Source organism: Camarhynchus parvulus, chromosome 5 (genome assembly GCF_901933205.1).
Source record: "Camarhynchus parvulus chromosome 5, STF_HiC, whole genome shotgun sequence".
Lineage (NCBI taxonomy): Eukaryota > Metazoa > Chordata > Aves > Passeriformes > Thraupidae > Camarhynchus > Camarhynchus parvulus.
The window spans coordinates 23637763-23649387 of NC_044575.1; the positions used below are offsets into that span (position 1 = coordinate 23637763).

Here is an 11625-nt window from a genome sequence, read left to right on the forward strand (position 1 = left end):
TGGATTTATTTAGAATTGAGTGAGTGCTTTCCTTTGCTTTTTAGGACTTTGGGGAGCAGGAATGAAATAAAGGCAACATATGCTTACATTGAGTCTCTTATACATGATCCTTGCTGAACATGTAGGTAGACTTATGGTGACATATAATATCAGCAGGTGACAAAAATGACCCAGAGTGGTTTTGTCTGTGGGCAGTAGATGGAGTCCAGCTCTAGTGGCTCACTTTAACAAGAATGGTTGGGCCTCTGTGTGTAGTGACAGTTTCAGCCTTGGTGCACTCTCCAGACCTTTCTGATGCAAAAGTGACCATTTCCTCACAGCTAACTCTCAGGACCTTGCTGTGTTGCCTTGGCAGTCAGCAGCTGGACACTGCCCATGCCTCTGCATGGTATTAACTAGACAATGTCATCCTTCAAACCAGAAACCTTGGCTTCCACCTCAGTTTATTGCAATAATTGGAACATACGTATTGATTTGGTCACTCTTCTCACCTTAATGTGGAGATTAGTCTCTTGAGATGCCAGTGTAAAGTTTGAGCCTCTTCTTGGTGCAGTCCTAGTCAGTATCACGTAATGAAAATATAATCTCCTGTGTGGCAACATCTGTAAGGTTGGATTCATAATTACAGACTTTTTAGATACAGATGCACTTTCCAGGCTGCACTTTTCCTGTCTTTGCCTATTAGAGCAAAAGTGTACCATTTTTACAAACCCCTCAGAGCTGTCAATACAAATAAAATGATTGTGAGGGGCTGGCTAAAAATGCTGGAAATTGTCACCTTCTGGTTAGCAGTAGCTGAGTGTAACCTGAGCAGCACTAGACAACTATCACCATTTCTCAGTGATGTACCCAGGCAGATGCAAGGCCTTAACATGAGGGATTGGCAGTGGGCAAGGAGAATGTTCATATTGGACCTGTCCAAAACAGGCATATTAGATCTACATGCTTTAGGGTTATTATGATGCCATGAGCTACATTTGAAAACATTAAAGCTAAAACCAACAGTATCTGGAGATCAGCATGGATAAAAGATTTTTTAAATATAGGAAGGTTGCCATGTTCATGTAAAAACCTGAATGTAACAGACATAGCTACTGTTTCCTCATTTTTGTGAGTTTCAAATATACATATAAGCAGTTTTTCACTCTTGAAACATCATCTGTGGGCTTTTTTTAAAGTTACCTTGCCCTGGCACTTAGCTGATGAGCTAGCTATGTTACTACCACTTCTAAGAGAATGAAGTGGCCACAAAATAAGATTTTCAAGTGAAGAGGAGTTTGGTTTCCTTTTCAAGTGCCCTTTTACTTATTGAGAGAAGGAAGTGATGTTCCTGCTAAAATGTATGTGAAAGCAAAGGCTGTATCCCATTAATGGTTTGCATGCACACTGTCAGCAGTCAGCTGCAGTGGGATGCCTGAGCTTGCAGATCTGAGTTAAAGACATTTCAGTAATGCAATACTAATAGAAAGAATTGTAAGAACATACACTTGGAAGTTTTCCTTCAAAAGAAACACAAAAGGATGAAGCTGTCTGTGTTCATTTGCACAACACCTTGGAATGAAAGGGAGCCATACCAGGTGACAGCTATTTTATTTCCTCAGCCTGCAAATATGAATTCTCCTCTGAACACAGCCTAGAGACTCTTTTCTTCTAGGCTGGAAAAGTGAAGTTGCAGCTGCAGTCTTTTCTGGGTACTTACATTTAGATCTGTGAACATCATATTCCTTCGCTTGCCTTCTTTCATTCACAAGCTAGCTCGAACTTATTACTGGTTTTCTGCTTTGCTGTAGAAATGCATGGAAATGAAGAATACCATCCTTGCAAAACAGAAGGAGATGCACAGCTCCTTGGAGAAGGTAAAACAGCTGATCCGCCTCATCCAAGGCATCGACCTTTCAAAACCCATAAACTCTGAGGTCAATTCAGTAGCCATCTCCAACGGCATGGACTCCACTAACAATACTAATGCTGCCACCTCCACCTTAGCCCCCTCCCCTTCCCAGAGCTGCATGGTGAACTGTAACAAGGGCGATGAGACTAAATAACACAGCCAAGTTAAGAAGGAGCCAAGGGAGGTGGCGGCGAGGAGAAAGAGCAAAATAAAGAAACTCTAGAAAAGCAAAACTGGATTTCTTCTGGAAAGTGCAGAATTCTTTAGTTCTTTGGTTCCAGAGAGAGCGTGAAGATGCTTGTGCCAGGCGGCACCGGAGTTTGCCAATCGATCCTTCTTATTCTGTGTGTACATGCGAAGTTTGGATCATGTTACATGAATAGTGCCAGCTGGGGGTTCTTTGCCAGCACCATGCCAAGTGAAATAATATATTTACTCTCTCTATATTTTACACCAGTGTGTGCCTGCAGCAGCCTCCACAGCCACTATAGGTTTGTTTTATTTTTGTTTGGGGTGAGGAGCAGGGATAAGGGAGGAGAGCAGGTTTCAAGTTCCTATTTGCAGAACAGTTTGTTTAGCTAGGGGAAAACAAAAACAAGTCCAAAGAGCCTATGGGCTTTTCCTGTTTCTAAACTCTCAGTACTATTAAACCAAAAAACCAGAAATATTAATTATCAAATCCCAGTGCCCAGAAGGGACAAGTCTATCAAATAAGCAGTATTTACTATTGTTTAGACAGGAGATGTACAAAAGGAAAGGAGATGGACTTTTCACTGAGTAACCAGCACATAGAATCATAGGATATGCTGAGTCAGGATCACCGAGTCCAACTCCTGGCCCTACAGGACACCCCAAGAATCACACCATGTGCCTGAGAGCCTATGGGTCCTCACACTCATCCAGAAAGTCTGTTTTGGGAATGGGAAAAGAGAGGGCCAGGGACAGCTTGGAGCATTGGATGGAGGTGTCCCAAGAGAAAATGTGCATCAATTACTTGAAAATGAGATTCCATCCCTTTTCTGTATTTATAAACAACACAGGTATCCTGAACAAAGTAGCACATAACCCAGATGTGTGAACTCAACAGAGAAATGTCCTTTTCTTTCACTTCCTTTCTCTTCTTTTGGTAACAAGAACTAAATAAGGAATAGAAAAGCTGTTTTTCAGGCTGACAGTCTAATTAAAGAGGTAGATGGGACCTTGCATGGTATAGATTAGAAGTAATAGTGTCAGTGAGATACAGTGAGTCTTTGTGAGTCCTTGTGTCATCGTTTTGGGCACTGTTTTTTTATGCAAGGGCAAAATCTTTGTATCTGGGGGAAAAAAACAACTTTTTTAAATTAAAAAGGAAAATAAAAGATATTGAGGTCTTCCTAGTGTTACTTAAAATAAGATCAAGGTAAGAAACATTGTAAAAAAAATTACAAAAGTGCTATTTGTTTCCTAAACAAGTGATTTCTATTAAAAAGGTGTCAGAACTGGAGAAAATGCTGTGTACTTAGAATTTTTTAACACAGACTTTGCTTATTTATGATGACATTCTGCTGTGTTTGTGTTCTAAAATCTAATGGGACAGTTTCCATAGGTTCTACCATACATCTACTGGCTAAAGTCTAAAGAGAATCAAATCCTACAGTGCTGGATCTCATCCCACTGGAGGATCTCCCAGGCTTGTCTCTGCTGTTACCATCTCTCTCCCATTCTTCCACGTGTTTGTAACCAGAGAAAAGCAATTGGCAGTGTGCTTGTGTAAGGCTTTAATAGTTCTGTGATACAGACTGGAGCTTGAGAATGAGAGACAGTGAGTTGCACTGAAATCACCCTCTGTTATCTCCTCCTGTTCAAGAAGTTCATCTCTAATGTATAATCTTTTCACTCTGGACAGCAGAGCTTGCCTTGTGCTTCCTGATTGTGGGGTCTGGCTCAGTTTAGGGTGCTGATTCTGTGTCCCAGAGCTGTCTGGTTTCACTGCTGCATTTACATGTTTGGGCAAAGGCCATTTCCACTGGAAGTACCAGGAAAACTCCCTTTACTTCCTTACTTCCCATGGGAGCAGAGTGAGCCACTGCCCACACAAGGTGAGGCAGTGTCCCCAGTGTGGTGGCCTTGAGAGCATGTGTTGGGTGGTGAGGCAGACCTGCTCAGCTGTTCATAGTGGAAGATAGAAAAGCTTTGCGTTTCAAGGATGCATTTCTGAGCAAGTGAATACTTCAGACATCACATACCCTGAGAGAGTTTCTTTGCTGCCCCAGCCAAGTGGGCTTCTGTGGGGTTCTTGGGGCTGTTTTATTCCCTGTCCTTTAGGTTACACTTCTGCCCTTTAAGGACTTCTATTCCTTCTGTAGGAGTGTGCACTATTTTCAGCTCTGGGCTCAGAACTGATATCCTGAGTTCTCACATTTGTCTAAGTTGGGAAAGTGACTCTTACATACACTTCTGAGCTGAACCAGTGATAACCCTGACTCTGTCTTTGATGTGTGAGTTCTGTTCTGGAACTAGCAGAGCTGGGAGGATAAGTTAGAAGTGGCAGGGAGACAGCTGGGCAGATACTGTCAAAATGGATCATACTAAAAATGTCCTTCCATCAGTCCAGTATCCAATGGGGTCATTACCATTGGGCAGCACTAGGCCAGCAACCCACAGCATTTAAACAAAGGACTGTCTGTTTCAAGGGTTGAAGAGAAAAAACAAACAACATGAGCCTTCTATAGAATATGAGCCATCAGCTATCAGCCAGATACTCAAGAGAAGCTGCCTTTTGGAACATGTTGGTCTTCAGCTGAACACTTGGGTGATTCTTAACAGCATCTTCTGAAGCATTGAGCATTCCTGCTAAGAGACTGTCTTCAGGGATAGGTGTGCTGTGTCTTTGTGGTTCTCATGCTTTTACTTCTGTGTTAACCTGAGCTCCCTTGGAAGCAGTGCACTATTTGGAGGTAGGAGGCTGTGCCTGGAGACTCAATAATCCTTCTGTTTTCTTTGCTGAATCAGGAGAGGATGGGAATGAAATTCACTAGTAGTCATATTTAAATTTGCACAGAGTTAATCAGCCAGGAGATGTTAAAACAGCTATTACTGCTTTCCTGAGGCATCTGCTTGTCTCCAGAACCCAAGGAGATAGGTGCAGATTTTATATCCTTTTTGTCACAGCGTTTGTGTTCCAGACTGTAAAAGGATGCCTTCAGTTAATCATTTCTTGGCAGAAAAATTATCTTAGACTTTTTGATGCTGCTTAGGTAGTTTTCTTTCTCTCTCACTGATGCTGTTGGGATGCTTTTCTCCTGGCTCTGCAACAGTATTAGCCAATAGGCAACGAGCATTCCTAGGGCTGCACTGACACTGGCAACGATGCTGCTCTATAGACACAGTGAATTTGGGTTATCTCTACACAATTACCAATAATAGGGTGGAAGGGGAATTGGTGTTTGCTAAATTCAGAGGAAAACGTTTTTTTTCCTAGCTGCTGTAAGAGCTTCCAATCAAGGGAGAAATTTAAGCTGTGACAGCTTAACGATCAGACTTTTCTTTTGGGTTCATACTGGTTTGGGGTTTTTTCTCATGTAATATTTGAGATAGAATGAGTTTGTACTGAAACTTCTGCTCTTTGGGAAGCTGTCACACTGGCTGTGGTTTTGTTTTTCCAAACCACCATCAAGATATTAACTAATTCTTATGTCATTGCTTGTCATTGGTGGGAAACAAGTGGCTTTTAAATCTCTGTTATAAGGGAAGAATTGAGACCACAAAGGAATATCATATCAAAGATGGTCCTGGCTCTCAGCCCAGTGCTAAGGGCTTTAAGAAGTCACCCTGCTCCTTTGCTCAGAAATGGAGCAAGCCTTGCAGAAGTTTCTTTTTCCCTTCTCCAGCTGTTCTTTAAACTGCAGGAAAGGTGTGTTGTGGTCAGAGTGGGAAAGTGAGCGTGTGACCTGGCTAGAAGAATTGGTATCATCATTGGTGTTTTCATTGTCTTTGTTCAGAGCCAGCAGTGGGTTTGGTGCTGTACAAAACATGGAGGAAGCAATACTTCTAGGGATGATTGGAAGGTAGGGTGAGTAGCATGGCTGATTCTTCCAAGACTTCATTATCCAGGAGTTACCATGTTAGTAGGATGAACTAATGTTTTGCATGAGCAAAACAGGGCTTTGTTCTATGTTGCAAGCAGGTGTCTGTCAGTGGGGTTATGAATTAAAAACATGGAAATTAAAGAGGTGATAATTTTATGGGTGGATTTATTGGTTTTATTGTTGGCAGAAAAAAATAATATTGCATTTTATCTTTGCTAGACTTAAGAAAGCAAATCTGTATTCCAAATGTCTAGAAATGTGAAACCTAGTTCTGACCTCCTTGGCTTCAAATCATCTTCCCTGTACTGTTGCAGAGACAGCCCTGAAAAGCAGCATGGTCAGCATTCAGGAGAACCTGGAGTGAAACCTCCCTCTTAGCCCCATCAAGCTGTGGCAGCCCACAGTACAGAAAATAAACTCTGAAATTTCTTCCTCATGTGGATACAGCAGAAAACATTTGTGATTTTGCAGTGCACGTGTTTCTCTCTTTTCTTTTCCTCAGATGGGTTGCACCCCATCCTCTTTGATTCTGAAGCACTAATGATGAATACATGCTTTTAATGAAATGTGGTTTTAAAATAACATATTAAGATGTTAGACCAAAATTCACTTTTTTACTGAGGGCCTCTCTCAGTGAGCTGCTCAGACAGCCACCAAAATACCAGTATTACACTTCCTTGGGACACGCCCCTTTGGGCGGGGCTCTTTGTGTCTTTTTAGAATGGTTTTGACCCTTCTTCACCTCCTGTTGTCCTCCCTTGGAATTCTGGAGATCCAAGGCAAGTTAAACTTTGCTGGATTACTGCAAAGAGTTTTCTGACAAGTATGTAGGAGTCAGGAGCCTGGAGAAAGAGGAAGATGTTCTGTTGTGCAGCTGATTCATTTGGCACTTAGGCTTGCCTGGCCAACAAACTACCTCAGCAAAGTCTATTCCCAAGCACTATGGATTCTGTAGTTTCTGGCATTCAGAAGGCAAAAGGTCCAAAGAACCCTCCAGCAGCCAGCTAGGTACTGGTCTCAGAGAACGTGTGAGCAAACCTTGCAGTGACATACTGCTGGATCCTTGTTTTCAGTGGTCAGACATGGACCAGAGAATGACCCAAAAATCAGATGGGATCAGAAAAATGGAGAACTCTGCAGATGTCTTGTCTCCAGGTTATTGCTCTCTTGCTCAAATCCTTCTTTAAGCCTCAGTCTAGTTTGTAACTCCTACCGAATGGAATGTAATACCTGAAAAGTACTATGAATCTCTCTATCCTTTACCCTTAGCTCCCATTTCCCTCCTGTTTCTCTCTTACCTGGGACAAGAACTTTCTGCATCACTGTGTGTTGTATGGGCTGAGCACATAGTTGATCAACTTGCCAATAAAGAAAATTATTTATACCATGCACAGGTAAGCTTGGTAATTAAAGACCCATGAAAAGACAAATGCCTCTCCCAGAGGTTAATTTAATTGTAGGCTTGTATCAGAAAACCAAGAGCTTACCTGTGTGAGTCTGTCTGTATCCCTGTCAGTATTACTGAAATACCTGAGTAGTGAACAGAACAGAGGCTTGCCAAGAGCATGGTTGGTGTGGAAATCACTGTGCTGTGCAAGTCCCTGGAGTGTATCTCATGTGAACAGCCAGGCCAGGGCTTCCCATCTCCCTGCGCCAGAGGTGGATGCTGCAAGGGACAGATTAAAGGACAGAAGCCTCTTTTGAGAAGTGGTACAGGGCTGGAGATGGAAAGGAAGAGAGATAAAGCAGGAGCAGCAAAGGAAACAAAGATTACGTGGGGTAAAGCAGAACAGAGAGAAAAAATATGGAAAAACATTAGGTGAGAAAGTGAGGGTAGGAAAAATCCAGGAGTGAAACAGGTCTCCCTTCTGAGTAGATAGATATTCCTGTAGTTACAGGGTTTGAAAGTTCAGTGGAAAGAGTAGAACAAAACCACTCTTATCCTACCTCAATTTCTGACATGGATTGGTCTGTATTCCAAAAGGAGCAGGTGTGGGGGGAGAAAAGAGCTGCTCAGGTGCAGCATCCCTAGCTCTGCTTCTGCTGCTGAGTGATCCCATCCTGATGAGAACCTTATTTGACTTCTAAGCTACATGGGGATAAAGCAGATCAAGCAGACCTTGAGGCAGCTAGAGCCTACTCTAATCTGGACTGTATTAATGAAACATTTTCTTGGCTATAAACATTCCCAAAACTAGCTAAAGGTTCAGCTCTGCTGGTGTGGTTGCACCTTCCTAGTTCAAGTGTTACAATGAGCCTAGCTGAAACCAGCATCAGCTCCCAGAGGTCCTGGGTTCTGTGTGAGTGAAGGAGATGATATGGAGTAGGATGTGTGATTCAGGTACTTCTCAGCCACCTCCTGGAGTATCTGTGGAAAATCCTTGCTCTCTGGGCTGTCATATATGGCAGTTCTGTGCCAAAATCCCTCTGTGTGAGCAATGACTCCCTGTTTTTTCAGGCTCTGGTTTCTTTAGGGACACATGGAAAGGGGCATTTCCCCAGTGCAGCTAAACAAGGGACATGTGTTAAGTTCAGTGTAACCTGTGAGGAGCTGAGGGCCTGCCTCTCAGCTACACTCAGCAGCCAGACCATGGGGCACCCTCCTGGCAAAGCAGCTGTCCCAGCTCTCCTGCGTAACCAGGGGAAAGCTCTGTGCTTGTTGTTCTCTCTCTAGTATCCTAGCAGATGTCAAAGGCTTCAGATGGAGAAACTCAGCCCAGTCCTTAGTTCCAGCAAGGAAGAAGCACTTAAGGACTTTCTTATTATCAGGAGTGCCTGGGGAACTCAAAAGCCTTGAGAGCATGGTTGTGTCGCAGGTGGAGAGCTGGCACAGAAAGGCAGCAGCAGCAGTGAGCAGTATCAATCAGCTCAGCACCACCTTTTGCATCTTTTTTCTTTTCCCTAAATTTACACTGGCAAAAATAAACCTCAACCAATCCCTGCCCTTTTGTCACCAGCCTTCTTACATCTGTTCTGTTGGAAAACAAATGAAGTATTTTTGCCTTTATGCTTTGAGAACACTTTTCTCAGTGAGCAATCAGAACTTAGTGAGCCTTGGGGCTATAGCTCAGGTGGGAAAGGGAGGCAGTGTCACAGGGCAGCTCCTGGGGCTGTGTTCTGTGACCACCCTTGATTTTGGATCCCCAGCACTGAGGTTTGATACTGCAGCAGCACTGGGTACATGTTGTGCACGTGTAAGGGCAGGGGGTCCCCTGGCTTGTAATCCAAGCTTGTTATCCAAGCTTGTTATTGGAGTCTCAGGTGGGGCCAGAATTGCTGGGGTAGGAAAAGAGATTGCTTTGTGCCTCATGTTCCCCTATGTAAGGCAGGTACTGGCAGTTCTGACTCTGGAAGAGCAGATTTCCATGGCTGCAGGCACTGGGGTAGGCACTGTTGAAAGAAACCCCGTGCTGGGTGCGGTGGGAGGCTGCACGTTTCTGCTTGTTCTGGGCTAATGTGTAATTTCTAATCATAGTCGCTTATGTTTCTTCACTTAAATTATCACTGACATCAAAACAGTGATTGACTCTGGAGCCAGGCAGTGTCTTACCTGTCCACTCTTCCTTCCAGAAGGTGTGTTGTCTCCGAGTTGCTCCTGATGTTTTATGTGACAAGGCAGCCAAGACCCTCCTTAAGGAAGGTTTTTGCTTCTGCATAAGCCTCTGAGGCTCGGGCAGCTTCCTGGCAGCCCCCCACAAGCAGAGCCAGCAGCAGTCCCACAAGCTGCTTCACTCCAATTACAGCTGCAGGGTCCCCCCAGGTGCCATCTTACATGGTCAGAGGTGTCTTGGCTTTTTCTCACAGCCCCACAGAAGCAAAGCATGTGTTCCAAACTCCATAGAGCAAAGATTAAACAAGGTAACAGCACGTAGCAGTGGAGCCTGCTAGTGCCGACCTGTCCAGGCTCCTGTGGAGGAAGGAAACAACTTTGCTGTGTCAGCAGCAGTGGACACAGGTGGTGGTGAGCTGCTGCCACCTGCAAGGTCTGGTGCAGCACTGGAGTGGCTGCCCATGCCCAGTTTTCTTCAGGGAGCTGACTGTCTCTTCTCTGCAAACACACCCCATGTCTGCAGCTGAGGGCAGAAGGGTTGTGAATAACCGTCTGCTTGTTCAGGAGAAAATACTCAGGCTTCAATCATGGCTTCATGTTCCTGCAATCACAGCAGCACCATCTCTGTAGATTTATTGATGCCACCACCCCACCTGTGTGCCATGCTTCATCCCATTCCCCCGTGCCCACCTGGTGTTTCACCAAGACTGAGCTGTAAAGTGGGAGTCCTGGCAGGGGCCTGGAGCAGGAGCTCACCCTAGGCTCTGTGTCTGAGCCTGGTCCTTCCCCCAGTCTGTCTGATTTCTCCAGGGGATTTTGGTGACCAGCCCCCAGTTCTGGCAGTGCTGTCCTTGTAGCCACGGGCCTGGTGCTGCACGGGATGATGGCAGCTTCTCTCCCAGCTGGGTTTCTAATGGCAAAGCCACGGGCTCTGTCCTCCATGAGCCAGTGGCACCTGTGCTGTCTCATTCCCCACCACTCTCCCTTCCTTGCAGGCCCTGGTGTAAAATGCCCTTTCTGACTGGTACTGCTCTGTTGTCACAGAATCACACCATGAGAACACCCACTTGTGAACTGGTTTGGGTTTTTTAAATATCTCTATTTTTTTTAGCCTGATGCTCATAGTGATCTGCAGTATCTGCTGCCTTCAAGTTCCTTGTGGTTTCAGTTTTGGTACAAATGTGTTTAGATTTTAGCAAATTAAAGTTGGGGGGAGGGGGTACAGAGCATCTGATCAATTTGTATTTATTTATTTTAACATTTTACTAAATAAAACACAGTAAAATATCTTGTCTCCTTAGCTGTATGTACCAGGAGGGGACAGTGGGTCCCACAGGCACAGGGGTTGCAGCAGTGCCCATAGCAAGTCCCCAGCCCCAGGAGGGGTGTCTGAGCATGGCTTAGGAGGACTGTGTAACACCCTGGCTCATTTTCTTGGCAGGGAGAAGGGCACTACGTTAGGAGAAACTAATTTTAGCTCCAAAAGGGACTGTGCTCAGTTCAGGCAATCTCTCTGGCTCTGACTCTATGGGTGCCTCCCCGCTGAGGCTGCCCGGCAGAGGGCACATGGAGACCAGCCCAAGCTGGGCTTACTTCCAAGTACCTCCACCCTTGCAGGAACATTTTGGGCTAGTGACTATCTACAATTATCTGAAGGATTATCTGAAAACGATGGTGTACAGCCCTCCTGCTACCGGCATGCCAGCGCACCTCCCAAACAACTGCAGAGCCAGCATTTCCACTGCCTCCCGTCCACCGAGGAATCGTCTGCAAGAGGCCTGCTCCAGCTCAGCCCTGCTCCACCATGGCTCTAGCAGTGTCTACATCTGATCTAACCTTCTGATCTTGCTTAGTGCAGCAGCAGCACAGTATCAGTGAGCTTGGGCTGTATTAAACAAAAGCTGCCTGCTAGGGACTGGTGAGGTGGAGCTGCCCTTGGCTTTACAGTGATGAACAATGTCTTCACAACCCTTTCCCAAATAAAGCCTCAACACTTGCTCCTGGCAAACTACCCTTGTCCTCCTCCCTGCAGAAGCGAGGCTGGTGTCCCGTGGGGCCTCAGAGCTGGCTTTTATTCCCAAGAGTCTTATAAAGTCAAGGCTTTCAAGGACAAGCTG

At 44.9% G+C, this 11625-nt stretch overlaps 1 protein-coding gene across 8 annotated transcripts in view; it reads left to right on the forward strand.

Annotated features, from left to right (window-relative positions):
• The window catches only part of PHF21A (PHD finger protein 21A), a 133582-nt gene extending 122787 nt beyond the window's left edge, over nucleotides 1-10795 (forward strand). For all 8 annotated transcript variants that reach the window (XM_030949291.1, XM_030949292.1, XM_030949286.1 and 5 more), the window contains one exon: nucleotides 1791-10795. In XM_030949291.1, the coding sequence (XP_030805151.1) occupies nucleotides 1791-2045 (255 nt within the window). In that variant the 3' untranslated portion in view covers nucleotides 2046-10795. The remainder of the gene's footprint in view (nucleotides 1-1790) is intronic.
• The last annotated feature ends 830 nt before the right edge of the window (nucleotides 10796-11625 follow it).